General features: G+C 41.5%; 1 protein-coding gene across 3 annotated transcripts in view; it reads left to right on the forward strand.

The window, feature by feature from the left end:
• The window catches only part of LOC115206071 (limbic system-associated membrane protein-like), a 760,567-nt gene that overhangs the window by 705,169 nt on the left and 34,561 nt on the right, over positions 1–20,837 (forward strand). For all 3 annotated transcript variants that reach the window (XM_029772645.1, XM_029772644.1, XM_029772643.1), the window contains one exon: positions 13,125–13,357. In XM_029772645.1, coding sequence (XP_029628505.1) covers positions 13,125–13,357 — 233 coding nt within the window. The remainder of the gene's footprint in view (positions 1–13,124; positions 13,358–20,837) is intronic.

A 20,837-nucleotide genomic window follows, 5' to 3' on the forward strand; every position in this document is an offset into this window, starting at 1 on the left:
GGCGGTAGAAGTGCTTTAAATTGCACTCCCGAATCCATCATAGAGCTGTTTGAGAGTTCTCTGAACCTCAAGTTCACCTTCAAACGACTGTCCCTCACATCACCGTCCCACACTGTCCCTCAGAGGATCAACACACACACCCCCACAGCTGCTCCTGTACACACTGACACCAGCAAATCGCACATTCGCATTGCACACACACACGTGCTCTCTTCCACACACACACCATAAGAATAGCTCCTATACACACAGTCCCTCTCATCACCAACCCATGTCATGACTATTACACAGTAATTTCTTGATCCCACTCTCACGTCTCCCACACACACAATTCTTTCATCACTGATTCACTTTATACTTCTGACATGCACCTTCACCTTCACAACATACAATGTCTCACAAATTACATAGGCTATACAAAGAACTGCCACTTATGTGATTCACCAGACACCTGTGTTCCAGGATTTTTATATTGTATCTGTGCTGAGGTATATATATCACATTGTCTACGGGAGGAGAAAGTATGGATTGGTGCCATTGGTTGCATAATGTGTTCCGTTACAGTACAATTCTAATAATTCAATTCAATGTATAGAATCATCCAGTTGCAGCTTCCCATGCTTGAGATATCGGGAGTGCGAGACCTTCGGAATATAAGGTTATATATGACATTTTCTTTCTTACAAAAATGAGTTGGTCACATATAATTGATCTTTTGATGGTTCTACATGTCTGTAAAGTTATTTTTTTTAAAGTACATTTTAAGTGAAAAAATAAATCAAAACTAGAAAGTTCTATCTGTATAAACCCATTTGAACTGGGCGCCATAAGGCTCTATCAGCTATCCAATCACAAGCCTGAACAAATACAGACGGAGCAATCAGAACACATCTTTGCCGTCTCTAAGTATGGTCTAGGCTAGTCTAGCCAGCAATAATGGGACACAAGCAACAAAAATAACAACACCGTCAGAAATCTTAAAAGTAAATAATTGTTGTGTCTTTGGGCACCATTAACTGAAGACAAGTTTATCAAAATAACTCCCTGTTATTATTATTATTACGCGATTAAACTGATTAATCGTTTAACTGTAATTAACTAGGAGATCGTGGCACCAAGGAAAATAATCAGATTACAAAGTTATAATTTTCCTAATATAACTTTCCTATATTATAACATTATATATTATATTATATTATAGTATAGGGCGATTATCTTCTGGTTTAAATAGTGTATTTTACCTCGCGTCCAGTCTCATTCCAAACGTCGTAAATTGTTGTATCTGCACGAACCCAGCCTTTACTAAGTCATCAATACATCAACTGTCTTAAAATCATTTATTTACTAAACAAAGTAATTCACAGAAAGTATACAAACAGTAATTATCGTCACAAAGAATTGGTAGAGTAATGTGCCCTAGTGGGCTAAACCGGCATGGCTGGTGTCTTGTTAAAACAAAGGGTCATAAAGGGCAGCTGAGAAGACACTACAGAGTTGATAAATATTAACAATTGATATGCTAATCCTTTGCACATGAACGCTCACTCATTCGGGAACAATTGCAATCAATAAAAATGTACGCTCAGTGTGTCGTCGGGATCCTTGTTGGAGAGTTTTTGTACTGTTGGAGAGTTTTTGTCCGCGTTCCCTCTCTCTCTCGGTTAGAATGGATCTTTCAATGGATGTTTCGTCGGTCTTCGCGTTCAATGATATTAATTAATAGTCTGCAGCTAGAAATTCTATCAAAGACTTGTTATTATTCTGTCGTATCGATAGTCTAAAAGTTTAACCACGTGGTATGGTTAAAGTTAAGTAGAGGGATGTAGGGTCAAACCTATTGGCCAACTCGTAATGGAGTGGAGGCCTGGTCTGAAGAAAGTAACCCTGGGTGGGGGTTTTATTCGGAATGACAGAAAAAGGCTTGTCTGTGTCCCTGGGGGCATGCCGATGACTGAGTTAAGCTTTGAACAGAAATACAATTCTATCACATTAACATCAGTACATAGCCTTTCAACATATTCCAAATAGCTTTAATCTTATTAAATCATTGTATACAACCATTTAGATGCAAGTCCCATAGCTGAGGCTATTATATAAACCTTAGTATGGTAATATGGTACTATTGTCTCCAATGGGTATCACACAATTGTACCAAGCGGACCAGTTCGTAGCTGGATTCTTCACCGATCTTTTATACCTTCTCCAGAACATAAATGTCGTTCGGTTCCCCAATTCTGTGAGTTGGAAGAATTTCCTTTGTCTCTCTATGAAACCCCTCTCTGTCTCAACTGGGCCATGCGGCAGGACATTCTCCTTTAGAATTTTACGACCGCCTTCACAGGGCCTGGGTAGGGAGAGGTAGGTAGGGGGATGGTGCAAGGGGGAGGGGGTCAACTGTGCTCCCTGTTCCCAGAGAGAGGGCAACGTCATGACATAATGGTGTCACATCGTTGTTCAGTGATGACAGGAATTCGTCTCATGATCATAATACATTTCTTAATAATGTCTTTGATGATGTGTTCTGACTCTATCTTGGTAGAATAGTGTTATTCTGTCATTTATGTATTCAAATAGCTACAGTTTTATTAAAAACTGAACATGTCTAATTCAGAAGTGTCAGATAGAACCTTATGGTTGAACCCAAATTGATTTACAGATGTCTCAGGGTTTTGATACTCTGCACTTTAGATGCCTTTAAGGTGAGGACCTTAATGGGTTATAAAGAAGAATTCACTACAAAACAGTTCTGAGATCTGTGATGTGAAAACTTTGATGCTCAATTGTTCAGAAGTGTTCTTTGTGCAGGTAGAACCTTATAGTCCCAAGGTCACAAGTGTAAACTAGGCCTACCTTTAACATAATAACAGACAATACTTCAACTCTTCAACCCAACATCTATAAACACTGTAATGTCTTGCGGATGTTATTGTCAATTCTTCACATTCACAAACTGCATTTCCTGTTAGCATGATTATTTCCCAACCTCTCTGCAATACATTGGTTTTAAAAGTTGCACCTCTGTAAAAAACCTTTCAGATATGGTTTAGACGCATGTCTGACGCAATTCGTTACCATAGAAACAATCTCAACCTTTTCTGGATGTAACAACAGTTACCCAAAGCAATCCAAACACCAGCAGCCTGTCTCAATTGATTACTATGATGGTTCCGGTCCAGGTTCACCTTGTTGTTGATGCATATGGTGTAATGGTGTGTGCCAGAAATCTCCTGGGTTGTGTCTGTAATCTATGGTCCATGGTTACACCACTCCACTCCAGAGCCAGGGCTAGCGAGACAATGGTGGGCGAATCCTCAGTGTCTTCTCCCTCCAAGTGCGTTTAGGTTTAAGGATTTCTCCTGAGTGAACAAGGTTCTTATAAGAGGCGACAGGAGCATGTGGCCAGCGCAAAGCGATTACCAGTTTCCCCCATCACTTTAAAGTGATATGCTGCATGTTCCACAGTCAATTCCCAGCTACCTGTGACAGCAAGAAATTGGCAACGCTGAGCCCCACAAAATGTTTTTTTTTTCACTTGAAGTGAGCGAGTGCTTCCACGCCAGCCATCAACTGAAATAAAAATCAGCAACTTCAGAGTAATTTAACTGGTTGCTCTCTCAGTAATCATCTGGGTGACTGGTAGGTTTGTCTTGAGGCAATCTGTTGTAGTGTGTTGGGTGGCAACTTGGGGCAAATCTGTCCTGAAAAACTCACTTCCTCCTTGTCTAACCTGCAGGAAGACAGATTTCCACCCAGAAAATGTTTACTGCGAGCGTCGACACCTTTGTGATTAATTATTGGCCTGAGAAAAAATTGTATTTATTCCATCGTGTGTATTATTTTGTGGCAGCCATGCATTTCACTGCATTATTAATATTCCTTGTGCTTTCCACTCTTTCATAGTGAGAGAAAGCATGAATCCAAGCACGGAAAACCACTTTTTCTTGCAGTCACACATCAGGACCGTCTTGGTGTAATCTCATGGAACAGTGCCACACCACCCCTTCCTCTGCCCTCCTCAGACAGAAAGCAATTAATGGAATATCTGTAAGCTCGTATATACCGTGGCTGAAATGGTGGGGGTATATAATGTACAGCTGGATGGATCATTCATTACCAACAATGCTCATTATTCCTCCCAATCTATGCACCTTTCAGATTTGGAGATGAGGCATTTTGAGGGATGTCAGATGTGTCCTTTAAACGTCGACTGCAGAACACATTTTTTTTCTAAACCACAGCCATGCTTTAGTTTAGTACAAATCTTAGCTCTCGGTTTCTCCACTTTTTCATACAAGCAATCTTTCTTTGTTCATGTCACACTGTCAAGGCTGCGATGAGTGACTTTAATCATATACACTCAAAGGAATGTCGTACTTTACAAATCATCTCTTCAACTGACGTTGTTTCATTTTTTACGTACCTGAGATATTGTTTCATGTTTTTCAGTTAAAGATATAGCCTGTAACAAAACTTAAATGCTTTAAACATGGAAAGTGTATAATCATAGCACTTATAATGTAATCAAAAAATAACCTTAACTCAGGATGTAGAACTCTGCATAAACCATGTACCCATTAGGCTAATGTACGCATGTTAAATGAATTCACACAATTATGGAGATATTTGGAGCGCTATAACATTTAATGTATTAATAATCCTTTACTTATTAATCAAGGTAGCTCTCTGCCTTGGACCTAAAGACCGTTGCATTAGCAGAACACAAATAAATAACACAACACTGTTTTCGGGCAGAGCAGACTACTTTGTCTTGTTGCTATTGACTAGGTAACAAACAGTCTAACCTTTTACTGGATGTTTTACTGTGGTTGTCATGACTGTGTACAGTAAAGACATTTATCACGAATTAAACTTAGCAGACCTTCAAACTTGAGAACTGCTGTACACTTCTGTTGGGCTTTGATTGGCAGAGCCAGGACTGGCTGGCTGGGAGAAGAGAGAAACCTTGGCTGTTGTTCCAAGTCCAGACTGGGAGGTGAATAGCCTTTTCTTTTGGATTACACCCGATGGGGGTATGATGGTGGGCAGGATGAAGCAACCACTTTATAATGCTTTTTTAAAAAGTATTTCTTTTTACAGCTGACACAGACAGACCAAACAGCAACCCCAAGGTTGAAAGTAGTGGACACTTTAGATATTAAAGGTACACTATGCTGGAATCGCTCTGCCATTTCCTGGTTGTTAAAATTCTAATAGTTCACCTAATTTCAGTTTGTGACAAAACAACCAAGTATTGTGTAGAGAATCATTGTACCATCTAAACCGCTGTGAAATATATATTCAATAACCAAAAATATTTTATTTTCAGCTGTTTGAAGCTGGTGTACAAAACCGAAAGGATGAAAGTTAAGAATGGGACGCATAGAAATCGTGCACATAATACAGATCTACCGTTTCTTAAATTTGCTTTCAATGAAAAAGACAGGTCTATAACTAACATGTCAATGCAAATTTGATCGGGTCACCCAAAAAGTTAGAGTTGAAGTTGGAAGTTTAAATACACCTAAGCCAAATACATTTAAACTCAGTTTTTCACAATTCCTGACACTTAATTGTAGTAAACATTCCCTGTCTTAGGTCAGTTAGGATCACCACTTTATTTTAAGAATGTGAAATGTCAGAATAATAGTAGAGAGAAATTATTTATTTCAGCTTTTATTTATTTCGTCACATTCACAGTGGGTCAGAGGTTTACACACACTCAATTAGTATTTGGTAGCATTGCCTTAAATTTTTTAACTTGGGTCAAATATTTCAGGTAGCCTTCCACAAGCTTCCTTATACAATCTCCTGACAGAGCTGGTATAACTGAGTCAGGTTTGTAGGATCCTTGCACACGCTTTTTCAGTTCTGCCCACACATTTTCTATAGGATTGAGGTCAGGGCTCTAATACCTTGACTTTGTTGTCCTTAACGCATTTTGCCACAACTTTGATAGAATGGTTGGGGTCATTGTCCATTTGGAAGACCCATTTGTGACCAAGCTTTAACTTCCTGACTGATGTCTTGAGATGTTGCTTCAATATATCCACATAATGTTTCCTGCCTCATGATGCCATCTTTTTTGTGAAGTGCACCAGTCCCTCCTGCTGCAAAGCATCCCCACAACATGATGCTGCCAGCCCCGTGAAAGAAATAAAAGCTGAAATAAATCATTCTCTCTACTATTATTCTGAAATGTCACATGCTTAAAATAAAGTGGTGATCCTAACTGATGTAAGACAGGGAATTTTTACTAGGATTAAATGTCAGGAATTGTGAAAAACTGAGTTTAAATGTATTTGGCTAAGGTGTATGTAAACTTCCGACTGATGCTGCCACCCCGTGCTTCACGGTTGGGATGGTGTTCTTCGGCTTGCAAGCCTCCCCCTTTTTCCTCCAAACATAACGATGGTCATTATGGCCAAACAGTTCTATTTTTGTTTCATCAGACCAGAGGACATTTCTCCAAAAAGTACGATCTTTGTCCCCATCTGCAGTTGCAAACCGTAGTCTGGCTTTTTTATGGCGGTTTTGAAGCAGTGGCTTCTTCCTTGCTGATCAGCCTTTCAAGGTTATGTTGATATAGGACTCGTTTTACTGTGGATATAGATACTTTTGTACCTGTTTCCTCCAGCATCTTCACAAGGTCCTTTGCTGTTGTTTTGGGATTGATTTGCACTTTTCGCACCAAAGTACGTTCACCAAAGTACGTTCATACCGCTCAGGAAGGCGTCTCCTTCCTGAGCGGTATGACGGTTGCATGGTCCCATGGTGTTTATACTTGCGTACTATTGTTTGTACAGATGAACGTGGTACCTTCAGGGATTTGGAAATTGCTCCCAAGGATGAACCAGACTTGTGGAGGTCTACAATTTTTTTTCAGAGGTCTTGGCGGATTGCTTTTGATTTTCCCATGAATGTCAAGCAAAGAGGCACTGAGTTTGAAGGTAGGCCTTGATTTACATCCACAGGTACACCTCCAATTGACTCAAATTATGTCAATTAGCCTATCAGAAGCTTCGAAAGCCATGACATATTTTCTGGAATTTTCCAAGCTGTTTAAAGGCACAGTCAACTTAGTGTATGTAAACTTCTGACCCACTGGAATTGTGATACACTGAATTATAAGTGAAACAATCTGTCGGATAAATTACTTGTGTCATGCACAAAGTAGATGTCCTAACCGACTTGCCAAAACTATAGTTTGTTAACAAGAAATTTGTGGAGTGGTTGAAAAATTTGTTTTATTGACTCCAACCTAAGTGTATGTAAACTTCCGACTTCACCTGTACATATTGCAGCGTTAGGCTTATACAATTTAAAAATAGAGCTTATCAATCAAGCTTGGAGTGTATTCATAAAAACGTCAGATGCAACTCACAACCTCTTCAGAGCCACTCAGAATGTGGAGCGGATGGTCATTGTAGTTATCAACCTCTTAACTTTCCAGACAAGTAATACTGTAAATAAGCAATTTCAACAGTATTACGATTCATACCAAGACTTGAGTGGTCTTCTTATACAAGATGACAGGTGCTTTGTCAAGTCTTGGTAATTAGAGGCCTCTGTGCCAGGGCAATCTAACCTTTAGCACTCCCTCAAGGCCACAAGCAGCAGAGAGAGCGCTATTGCAAAGGCCTCATAGGGTCCACTGAGAGGTCTGTGCTGATAAAGCCACAGCATTACAGCTAGTGATATGTAGAGTGAGTACAAATCATTCACAGGGGCATACTCCAGTACCCCTGCTGTCTAGAAGCCATACCTCCTTTGCTTTACATTATCTTCCTCTCAGTACAGTATTAACATGTCCTCAATAGAGTTTTCCCTATGGATTACACAGAGGGCGTTTTACAGCAAATTATTTTCTAATGTATATCATTTATTATTTACTGTGAGGGAAGAGGTTGCTTATCTCAGGTTTATCCTCAGTTATGGAGGCATAATGTGCAGAGAGAGCATCTCAGGAGGTTTAATCAGAGCAGGATGCCATTTCCATACATCCCCCTGACTAGGATTCTCAGAGGTATCATCTATCCCACAGTTGTTATGTTCAAGCAATCTTTTCTCACCTCCACAACTAGTTTAGCAAGACAGATAAACCAACAGTCACTGTACTGTAAGGATTCATCTCAAAATAATCATCTCCTAGTTGACTGATTATTCAGACAGTGATGTATGTGAACCAGGAGAGCAAGAACGGAGCATGATGGGAAATTATTCCAATGTTTTGTGGCTATTTAGAGGCTTTGTAGTGGAAACCTGCCCAAAGACAAAGGAGAGGGTCTCAATCTTTCCAGATGCATACTGTATATGTCACACGCACACAGCTTCTTCCTCTGCGAGCTGTTCTGAGTGAATCATGTTGAGGAGAATTTACTAAGTGTTCTGGGAAAAAGGAGGTACCAAAAAGTGAAAGGAGCATCCTCAGATAACCAGCAGCCTCCAATCTTTTTTTGTTTCTTCTCTCCCCATTTCTCCCTTTTCTTCATTGTACAACGTGTGTTCTGTTGCCACTGTGAGTTTATTTACTTGTACAGTTAGTTATATTTGTAGCATCTAGAATAAATTGATTTCCTGCAGGTTTCACCCTATGGGCTAGATTCGGGTCCAGAGGGCATTGGTGTCTTTTTCCGTAATTATATAAATTCCTTTTAGGTCTATGAATAAAAGGATACTTTTTCTCACCCTCATAATTTTTCTTTTAAATGCTTCATTGGCACTCTGTGGATTTCATAAACAACCCTCAAAAACATCACACTTTCCTTTTGAATCAAACCAATTAATGTGACCCTCACAATAAACTGTCAACACAATTTTACGAGAATAATAATGATTTGTGTTTGAACCCACTTTCCTTAATTTCGTCTTTTGCGTCGATTCAACAGTATATCTGGAGTTCCTTGGGTCTGTAAAATTACCCGAATTTTCTAAATGGCAGATGTGTGAAATTAATTAGTAAGTTGATTATTATGTACACTATACACCAACATGGCTAATGAATCACCTGGTTGTTTATGAACGTGTGAAATCCTTAGTCCTCTAAAGACAGGACATTTTTATCTGGCATCCGTTGAGGGCCGTCTGCTCTGTACTGTACCTACCAAGGGCTTTTCTATTCCTCCTAGTTTCTAAACGAATGCACTGTTCCCTCTAAGCCATGTCCTTGGAGATTACTGCCACCTTCCCGGAAATACTCTTAACCTGCTACCGAGAACGTATCTGGGGCGAGGAAATGCTGTAAGGGGAAAAGATATGACCTGGCTTTGATTTGCCTGCTGCTTTTTTCCACTGTGTGCTACATGCAAACAGAACGACTTGTAAAAGGAACAGACCCCTCACAAACCGAAGGAGAAGGGGAGTTAGCCCATGATCAGCCAACATAATTCTCCATCCTTTTAATCAAAACAGTGTTACAGGGGGTTTGGTCAAGTTGATCGATCGCTTGAGAGAGAGCATCTGTGATTATGTTAGTGAGCTGGTTGTTTTCAGTTTTTTGCGTCCTGCCTGTAGAGCAGCTGTGCCTCCCACCACGCCCTCACACCACCTCAGCATGGTTCAGTCCAGTCCATTCTGCTTGGGGGGGAGTATGAAGGGAGTACAGGGGGAGTAGCTGTCTGCCAGAGCCTGGCACGTCTCCCCTCTCATTAGTCTCCCACTGTGCCTCTGCTGCCTGTATTGTGAGCTGTGGGCTTCCCCTACGGTGAACCCTGCAGCATGGCCGCGGCCCAGCTCAGCTCAGCAGCACAGGCATCCGTCAAACCCAACAGACCCCTGTCATCCTGCCTGCCTCACCACCTGCCTGCCGCTCGCCAAAGCAGAGGTTGCTTAGAGACAGGGAGAGAGGGAGGCAGGAGCCGCTTGCCTTCTAGGGCAGTCGCTTGTTAGTTTGAACAGGAAAAAGGTTTGGCTAGCGCCCTGCATGCGGTGACCAGGGAGCGTTGGGGCTTGCGGAGGGTTTGTGAAGCACGATGAGGAAACTGATGTGCTCCCACTGTAGTTCTGCTCACCTGACAGGGAGTCCAGGGTGTCTCTGATTGGAGAGCAGAGGGTTAGAAAGGGTTCCTATTGGCAGATAAAGGCATTGGGTACTATTAGGTTTTGCCTGTGGAGGGGGGGAGTTTTTTAAGAACAAATTATTATTTTACAATGACGGCCTACACCGGACAACACTGGGCCAATTGTGCACCACCCTATGGGACTCCCAATCACAGCCGGTTGTGAAACAGCCTGGATTCAAACCAGGGTGTCTGTAGTGATGCCTCAAGCACTGAGATGCAGTGTCTTAGACCGCTGCGCCACTCGGGAGCCCTAAAACTCTTTTAGCAGAGGGTGGTTTCGATCCATCGACCTCTGGGTTATGGGACCAGCACGCTTCCGCTGCACCACTCTGCTTCCCGAATGGGTTGTAGACATCTGTGAATAAGTAAGAGAGAACCTGGGCCCATATGTATCAAACGTCTCAGGGTAGCAGTGTTGATCTAGGATCAGGTTTCCTCTGTCCATATAATCTTATTCATGATTGGGCAACTCTGATCCTAGATCAGCATTCTTGCTCTGAGACGCTTTACAAATACGGGCCCAGTTATTAAGGTGGTAACCGTCCTAGATTTCTGATAAGCCACCTCTCCTTCGATAGCAAAGGCCAGAGTAGTGACACTACTGCATTTGAGAACCCCTTAGAGTCATTGTGAAACAACTTCTGTTCCCCGACTAATTCACTTTCTGTTTTGAATATACTCGATATACTGTGTCGAGTGGCTGAGTTTTCAATTTGCAATTTCGGCATATGTCTGCCAGGTTATATTATGCATTATATCCATTCTCATTGATTCAGACGTCCCCTTACATTTATTCATTAAGCAGGCGCTCTAACACACAGTCGTAGACATCATACTTATACACGGCGTAATGCTCTGACAGCATGCAACAAGCCGAGCTAAACAAGAGGATACTGATGTCCTTTTTAATCAGGAGGAAAACCAATATTGGTCACCTAGATATGTTTGTGGTCCTTTGTAGCTCAGTTGGTAGAGCATGGTGATTGCAACGGCAGGATAGTGGATTCGATTCTTGGGACCACCCGTACGTAAAATGTATGCATGCATGACTGTAAGTCGCTCTCGATAAAAACATTTGCTAAATGGTATATATTCTATATTTATCAGAAGAGAGAGCAAAGCGGGGAGAACTGGAGAGATCGAAAAGAGCTTAAAGGGATCCTCAGGGATTTTGACAAATCTACTTCCCAGAGTTAGATGAACTCGTGGATACCATTTTTATGTCTCTGCGTGCACTTTGAAGGAAGTTGCTAACTAGCGCTAGCGCAATTGCTAACTAGCATTAGCGCAATGACTGCTAGCAGATACCCATAGACTTGCAGTCATTGCGGTAACTCTAGTTAGCATTGCCTCACGAAACTACGTCAAACTTCCTTCATAATGGATACAGAGACATATAAATGGTATCCAATAGTTAATCTGACTCTGGGGAAGTAGATAAAGGGCCTCATTGACAAAATCCTGAAGTATCCTTTTAAGTGCAGCAATCCCTCAGAGATGCCTCGGATTAGGAGTCATTTTCATTCCAATAATTAATCCTTCGCTTATCTTTGGTCACTACGTATAGTGATCTCTCCTCTATATCCAATAGACGTACAGTACCAGTCAAAAGTTTGGACACACCTACTCATTCAAGGGTTTTTCTTTATTTTTACTATTTTCTACATTGAAGAATAATAATGAAGACATAAGAACTATGACATAACACATATGGAATCATGTAGTAACTAAAAAAGTGTCAAACAAATCAAAATATATTTGATATGAGATTCTTCAAAGTAGCCATATTTTGCCTTGAAGACAGCTTTGCACACTCTTGGCATTCTCTCAACCAGCTTCACCTGGAATGCTTCTCCAACAGTCTTAAAAGAGTTCCCACATATGCTGAGTACTTGTTGGCTGCCTTTCACTCTGCAGTCCAACTCATCCCAAACCATCTCAGTTGGGTTGAGGTCGGGTGATTGTGGAGGCCAGGTCATCTGATGCAGCACTGCATCACTCTCCTTCTTGGTCAAATAGCTGTTACACAGCCTGGAGGTGTGTTGGGTCATTGTCTTGTTGAAAAACAAATGATAGTCCCACTACGCCCAAACCAGATGGGAAGGCTTATCTCTCCAGAATGCTGTGGAAGCCATGCTCGTTAAGTGTGCCTTGAATTCTAAATAAATCACAGACAGTGTCACCAGCAAAGCACACCCACACCATCACACCTCCTTCTCCATGCTTCACGGTGGGAACCACACATGCGGAAATCATCAGTTCACCTACTCTGCGTCACACAAAGACACAGCGGACAGATTTCCTCCGGTCTAATGTACATTACTCGTGTTTCTTGGCCCAAGCAAGTCTCGTCTTCTTATTGGTGTCCTTTAGTAGTGGTTTCTTTGCAGCAATTCGACCACGAAGGCCTGATTCACACAGTCTCCTCTGAACAGTTGATGTTGAGATATATCTGTTACTTGAACTCTGAAGCATTTATTTGGGATGCAATTTCTGAGGCTGGTAACTCTAATGAACTTATCCTCTGCAGCAGAGGTAACTCTGGGTCTTCCTTTCCTGTGGCGGTCCTCATGAGAGCTAGTTTCATCAAAGCACTTGATGGTTTTTCAACTGCACTTGAAGAAACTTTCAAAGTTCTTAATATTTTCCGGATTGACTGACCTTCATGTCTTAAAGTAATGATAGCTGTTCTTGCCATAATATGGACTTGGTATTCAATCTGTTAATTGAAATGCATTCCAGGTGACTTCCTCATGAAGCTGGTTGAGAGAATGCCAAGAGTGTGCAAAGCTGTCATCAAGGCAAAGGGTGGCTAATTTGAGGAATCTCAAATCTCAAATATATTTTGATTTGTTTAACACTTTTTTGGTTACTACGTGATTCCATATGTGTTATTTCATATTTTTGATATCTTCACTATTATTCTACAATGTAGAAAATAGTGAAAAACCCTTGAATGAGGGGGTGTGTCCCAACTTTTGACTGGTACTGTAAATAGATTTGAATATTAATTTCACGCGGTTCTGGTGTAACTTGGTACATTTCCTCTCTTTTTTGTCCTCCCAGGTGTTACGTGGATGATAAGGTGTCCAAAGTTGCCTGGCTCAACCGATCCAACATCATCTTCGCTGGGGAGGACAAGTGGTCGCTGGACCCACGTGTGGACCTAGTGAACAAGGGCCAGCTAGAGTACAGCCTTCGCATCCAGAAAGTGGATGTGTACGACGAGGGCTCCTACACATGCTCCATCCAGACCAAACAGCAGTCCAAGACCTCTAATGTCCATCTCATTGTCCAAGGTAGGCACTAGCACAATTAACCAATCAATCAACAAATAAATCCATAAATCAATCCAAGAAGTGTATTTATAACAGCCTTTTTACAGTAAAAGTTTACAGTAACTTGGCCATTATTAGGTTCTGAACGAACAGAGTAAAAACTCAAATGCACGACTAGAAACAGCTCAAACCAAGTTTTTTCACCACTGGGTCATACAGCAGCAAAGACAAAGACATGTTTATACAAGCACATATCTTTATACACTCCTACTGGGCGGAGTCAACTCCTTGCATGTCTAAGATACACACTCCTCATTAGTTAGACAGAAACACAGTAGGTTCCTCTTACTGGTATTGGCATGGCCCTGCCTAAGTCTAGGACCATTGTGTGTGTGTGTGTGTGTGTGTGTGTGTGTGTGCGCGTGTGAGATCGGACTATAATCAGATGGTCTTCGGGGTGGGCCCCTGTGGCCCACCTCCCAGCAGTGTCTTCTCTCTTCATCTGTTGACCTTATCTCGAGTTGAGTTCCACATCCCTTATGGTCCTGGTTCCTCAGCAACTGGCCTGCCTTATCAACAACTGACACTAGACTGTTGCCCTTTGCCTCCCTCCTTAGGAACATTCATATTCAACAATAACATATTTGAACAGAATATTAACTTTCCGCACTTCCCCATTTCTCTCTCAGTAACATTCCACACACCTAGTTCCCCTTGACCCTTCATTGACCCCTAACATATACATTCCTTATACATGTTAATTAAGTAATAAATACGTTCTAGTATGGAAACAAGAATGTGTTTATTTCTAGCTAGAATCCAACTCCATGTACGTAGCTGCCTGTCTCAAGACTAACAGTCTACCATCGTCCTCCATCAACCAGCAGCCCACCTATAGGTCTCTGTACTCTCCTTGTCTTCCATATTATCTGGACAGCTGACAGGGAGTTCTCTTTAGCTGTCAAGAACTCCTTATCAACTGTCCACACAGTATGAAAGACAAGGAGATGTCTGTCTTCTCAGCAGAATGTAGATCCGAGGCCCTCGCTGTGAGGTCTTGTTTCTTGCCGTTTCACCTGAAGCAATTTCCAGTAGTTCTTTACCTTTATCTTGGTGCACTTGTGCTGCATATCAAACCTGAAGCTGAAATTCAAGTTAACCCATTAATGTTGATTTGTTTGTGAAATAATGTTGTCTATATTCTGTCTAACAGCACCAAATAGTGATATGATTAGGGGTGGAAGATGGATGATAACCTAAGATAGCATTTTACCAAACAAAAGCTACAGGAGAACGCTGTCTGTTCATGTAGCGATGGACTTAAGAGCTGATCTATTAATAGCACTGAAAGGTCAATACATGAATTGATGCTTGTGCCATGTTCTAAGTGGATCTGTTCCAGCAAATTGTTCCCTGTTACCAGAATCCCATTGGGTTCAATTAGACACTGCTTGATCATTGGTTTTTCTCATATAGTCTTCCTGTGTTTTCATTTACCTGCACATATTTCATGACTGACATTTAGAGTTAAAAATGTATTCTACATTGTTTTTCACCATTCATTACTTTTTCTCTCCAGTAGTCCTCAGTCCTAATCTTCAACTGTTATGTGGATATGAGATAACATTAGCCTGGTCCCAGATCTGTTTGTGCTGTCTTGCCAACTCCTATAGTCATTGTTATAACAATGTGACAAAATGACCATATGAATTGGCAAGACAGCCCAAACGGGTCAGGGACCAGCTTACTTTTTCCTGTGGGAAGCATTGTATTCATTTCCTCCCCCCATGCTGAAACTATGGCGTCATATTGAAAGCATATCACATCCTACTGTGTTAGTAATAGTAGAATTCTGTCTGGCTACAGGAGAAAGTCACATCGTCATCACATCATTCAATTATCCAACACACATTTACTGCTGAATACAGAATTTTTGCACATAGCTTAGGGTGGAAATGTCTGCCAGATGAAGTGAAACTCTGTGTGTGGTTTCCCTTTCAACAACACGTAAGAAACTCCAAAAGCAGAGTAAAACAAGTTAAATGGCTGGTCACCCTTCATCTTTTACGAAAATGTTTCCAACAGCAGCAGCCAATTCCTCTACCTGCTAGTTAGCTGGCGGAGACCATGTTCATGTAAACGAAGCTGACATGCTTTCTGCTAGCAGGGACACCAGTGTAATTGGAAAACAAATGAGTAAATTTGCTGTGAATAATAAAGCCATGAACTTGCAGCATGCTTAAAGGCATTGGCGCTCAAAGACAGGGTCATTGCACATGATACGAATCCCAATATGGCGATTTTGCCAGCCCATTCGCTTTTGATTTTAATGAAACCCGAGCTAGCCGTTGACGTCGAGCCATTGAAAATCTGTGTGACTATGATACTCCGACACCATTGGTTGACTTTAGTGTTTGCTTGGTATACGAGAGAGTGACAGTGTGTCAAGAGCAATGTGTGTATGCTGGTCATGTGACAAATGTTCGAGACCATTGAAATCTGTCAATAAAATGGATCCCATGATGGTCTCCTATTGCAGCAGGCAAGAGTAAGCTATTTTTTGTGCAGCAAACGGCACCGGTTTGTCAGCAGATTTTTATCAGGATTGATTTGGTCGCTTTTAAATTAATGTCAGCATTATTCATTCTTTATTAAAAAATCTAAATCATTTAAATTAGAGTGCCAAGCAGCAACACAGTGTTCTTAGCAGACAAGCACACAGATCCACCATGCAGTGAATAGATACTGCTATAAACGCCTAATTCAGGGTTCCCCAACTGACGGCCCGCGGGCCAGGTTTTCAGATGCAAAAAATATATAAAATATATGTATATAGTACCAGTCAAAGGTTTGGACACACCTACTCATTCAAAGGTTTTCTAAATTTTTACTATTTTCTACATTGTAGAATAATAGTAAAGACATCAACACTTTGAAATGACACATATGGAATCATATAGTAAACAAAAAGTGTTAAACAAATCAAACAATGTTATATTTGAGATTCTTCAAAGTAGCCACTCTTTTCCTTGATGACAGCTTTGCATACTCATGGCATTCTCTTAACCAGCTTCACCTGAGCACTTGTTGGCTGCTTTTCCTTCACTCTGCGGTCCAACTCATCCTAAACCATCTCAGTTGGGTTGAGGTCGGGTGATTGTGGAGGCCAGGTCATCTGATGTAGCACTCCATCATTCTCCTTGGTCAAATAGCCCTTACACAGCCTGGAGGTGTGTTGGGTCATTGTCTTGTTGAAAAACAATTGATAGTCCCACTAAGCGCAAACCAGATGGGATGGCTTTTTTTGCCATAATATGAACTTGGTCTTTTACAAAATATGGCTATCTTCTGTATACCCCCCCTACCTTGTCACAACACTGAAAACTGATTGGCTCAAACGCATTAAGAAGGAAAGAAATTCCACAAATTAACTTTCAACAATTCAAATACATTGTGCAAAGTTGTCATCAAGGTAAAGGGTGGCTACTTTGAAGAATCTCAAATATAAAATATATTTTGATTTGTTTAACACTTTACTTATTTTTTTATATATATATATTTTTACACTTTCATTGTTGGACCAAAAAGACTGTTTTAACACCAGGAAATTCGCTCCAAGTGATTTTAAATTTGGAAAACTGTTCCCAATTATTACCACGCATAATAGAGAGACATATCTGATCGTATACAAATAATAATAATAAATAATTGACTGGATTTATATAGCGCTTTTCTACCAAATTAGGTATTCAAAAGCATTTTACATGGTAGGGGGAAACTCACCTCATCCACCATCAATGTGTAGCAACCACCTCAGTGATGCATGGCGAGGAGGTGAGGAGTGATGCAGTGCATTCAGAAAGTATTCAGACCCCTTGACTTTTTCCACATTTTGTTATGTTACAGCCTTATTCTAAAATTGATTAAATTGTATTTTTTCCTCATCAATCTACACATGATACCCCATAATGACAAAGCAAAAACGGTTTTTAGATTTTTTTTGCAATTTTATAAAAAATGAAAAAATTAAATATCACATTTACATAAGTATTCAGACCCTTTACTCAGTACCTTGTTGAAGCACCTTTGGCAGCGATTACAGCCTCGAGTCTTCTTATGATGCTACGTATGATGCTACAAGCTTGGCACACCTGTATTTGGGGGAGTTTATCCCATTCTTCTCTGCAGATCCTCTCAAGTTCTGTCAGGTTGGATGGGGAGCGTCGCTGCACAGCTATTTTCAGATCTCTCCAGAGATGTTCGATCGGGTTCAAGGCTCTGACTGGGCCACTCCAGGACATTGAGACTTGTCCCGAGGCCACTCCTGCGTTGTCTTGGCTGTGTGCTTAGGGTCGTTGTCCTGTTGGAAGGTGAACCTTCGCCCCGGTCTGAGGTCCTGAGTGCTTTGGAGCAGGTTTTCATCAAGGATATCTCTGTACTTTGCTCCGTTCATCTTTCCCTTGATCCTAACTGGTCTCCCAGTCCCTGCCGCTGAAAAACCTCCCCACAGCATGATGCTGCCACCACCATGCTTCACCGTAGCGATGGTGCCAAGTTTCCTTCAGAAGTGACACTTGGCATTCAGGCCAAGGAGTTCAATCTTGGTTTCATCAGACCAGAGAATCTGGTTTGTCATGGTATGAGAGTCCTTTAGGTGCCTTTTGGCAAATTCCAAGTGGGCTGTCATGTGCCTTTTACTGCGGATTGGTTTCGGTCTGGCCACTCTACCAGAAAGTCCTGATTGGTGGAGTGCTGCAGAGATGGTTGTCATTCTGGAAGGTTCTCCCGTCTCCACAGAGGAACTCTGCAGTTCTGTCAGAGTGACCATTAGGTTCTTGGTCACCTCCCTGACCAAGGCCCTTCTCCCCCTTATTGCTCAGTTTTGCCGGGCAGCCAGCTCTAGGAAGAGTCTTGGTGGTTCCAAACTTCTTCCATTTAAAATTATGGAGGCCACTGTGTTCTTGGGGACCTTCAATGCTGCAGACATTTTTGGTACCCTTCCCCAGGTCTGTGCCTCGACACAATCCTGTCTCGGAGCTCTACGGACAATTCATTCAACCTCATGGCTTGTTTTTTTCTCTGACATGCACTGTCAACTGTGGGACCTTATATAGACAGGTGTGTGCTTTTCCAAATCATGTCCAATCAATTGAATTTACCAAAGGTGGACTCCAATCAAGTTGTAGAAACATCTCAAGGATGATCAATGGAAACAGGATGCACCTGAGCTCATTTTCGAGTTTCATAGCAAAGGGTCTGAAAACTTGTAGATAAGGTATTTCTGTTTAAATTTTTTAGACATTTGCATAAATTTATAAAAAACTATTTTTGCTTTGTCATTATGGGGTATTGTGTGCAGACTGATGAGGGAAAAAAACATTTAATCCATTTTAGAATAAGGCTGTAACATAACAAAATGTGGAAAAGGAAAGGGTCTGAATACTTTCTGAATGCACTATATATGCCAATTAGGAATGAGGGGGATGATTAAGTGGCCCTGATGGAATGTGGCCAGGTTGGGAATTTATCCATGACTGGGGTGAACACCCCTACTCTTACAATAAGTACCATGGGATTTTCAATGACCACAGAGAGTCAGGACACCCATTTTAATGTCCCATCCGAAAGACTGCACCCTACGCAGGGAAATGTCCCCAAATGTAATCAGGGTTTGAAATGATTATGTTTTAGTCAAATATTATATCTCTTTAGGCTTCTTGCGGTCAATTTGCTATGTAAAAAATATTTGCTTTATATGTTCCGGCACCCCGACCATCCGCTCAAGAATAAATTGTCCCGCAGCTGAATCTAGTTGATGATCCCTGCCCTACTTGTTTACCAAATAGCTCAGATCCAAGATTTGAACTCATTTGTGTTTTCTTTACCATCACCATATGAATATCCATTAGCAACCTCAGCTGTCTTTCAATGCATCAGATTGTCGTTATTTGGCTAAGGATTAAGACAAAGTCCACACACCACATTTTGAGTCAATCAAAGTGGCAGTTCATGAAAGGAATTGATTTGGTCATAAAAACTGTTCTCGCGCTAACACCAATTCCATGTTCACAATGATAGATAAGTGTAGTTTCATCTCAATCACCATCATAAAGGATCTGCATTGTTATTCCTTTATCTCCGATCAATACAGAAGTGATCCACAATGGCTTTGTCCACATTTAGCCCCGTCTCACAATGGTGTGGTATTTAATGGCGTGAACCGAGACGCTTACTAAGGAGATTGTGAAGGCAGTGTGTCACTCTAAAGAGCAGCGGAGAGGGAGGGCGGGAGGGAGGGGGGGAGGGGTCGGGTGTAAGAAGTTCTACTTGAAAGTCTACATAGGGAGGAGGAACTGACCTTCACCAATTATCATGGGACAATCGAAACCTTTCAGTGGTTCTTCAGGAAGCCATCTCCCCCACCCACCTTTCCTTGCTGAAAAAGCTCCTTATTGCCAGGGCCATTGTCAGACTTATTGTGTTACTAGTCTTTCTGGGGTGGCTTTAACGGTACAGCTGCCAAGTGGATCGGTGGCTGTTCCCAGCCGCCAACCCACCCCCCTGGAAAAGAATGTCTGTCTTCTCCATGCCCATTATTTTAGCGATTGTATTTGAGGAAGAGAATGCCACAACTGCACATATTGTCTGTCACCTTTGAACCCCATAACGAAACGGACTCCTTGATGTTTTATGAAGGAAACAATTTAGTATTCCGTTTTCTTCTTGGCTAACTTGGCTGAAACCATGGGAAAAAAGGCATCTCCTTTAATCTTTTTTATGCTCTGCAGAAGAGGCGCCTTATGCATTTAAATGGGGGCCATCCCACGGACACACGTGACTTCAGACTCATGAATAGGGCTTCAGGTGTAGGGCTGCCATGTTTCAGAGGATAAGTAGAGGTCTGTCCCATCATTCCTAGAGAGCCTCTCCTTTTTCCACTTTTCAAGACTCTGTAATATAGATGGCCAACATCTTAACATGTTATGTATTGAAAATGGAATGCTGATCTGGCCACATGCTCTCTGTCTCACCTGGAAACTGGTCTGAAAATATCCTCTCCCCAGCTATGCTTTAATAGAGTCCTGTCACCTATGTCAGTCTGTCTTATCCCTACAATATTCCTCAGGTCAGCAGTACGCTCGTTTTGGGCACTCTGCCGCTCAACACAGGTCGTTCACACTGTTGGGGCCTTGCTCCCACTCTTATTGCCAACTGTGAAAGAGCTGGCCAATGGTCCAATCTCAGGACTGAAAAGACTTAGGCCCCAGAACTGTGAATAGCTTGTCCTGTCAATTATTCCCTACTATAACCCAATAGTAGCATTTTGTTGAAGGGATCTGTGCTATTATTGGATTAGTTGACTGATCCTGACCATTGATTCTGCTCATTCAGATATACATCTCCCTTCAGCCCATCACATGCACTTTGAGATCATTTTTGTTTAATGAAAAGCGCTTTACAAATGTAACATATTACTATTATTATTATCACTACAGACAAT

This window comes from Salmo trutta, chromosome 13 (genome assembly GCF_901001165.1).
Source record: "Salmo trutta chromosome 13, fSalTru1.1, whole genome shotgun sequence".
In the NCBI taxonomy this organism is placed as follows: Eukaryota; Metazoa; Chordata; class Actinopteri; order Salmoniformes; family Salmonidae; genus Salmo; species Salmo trutta.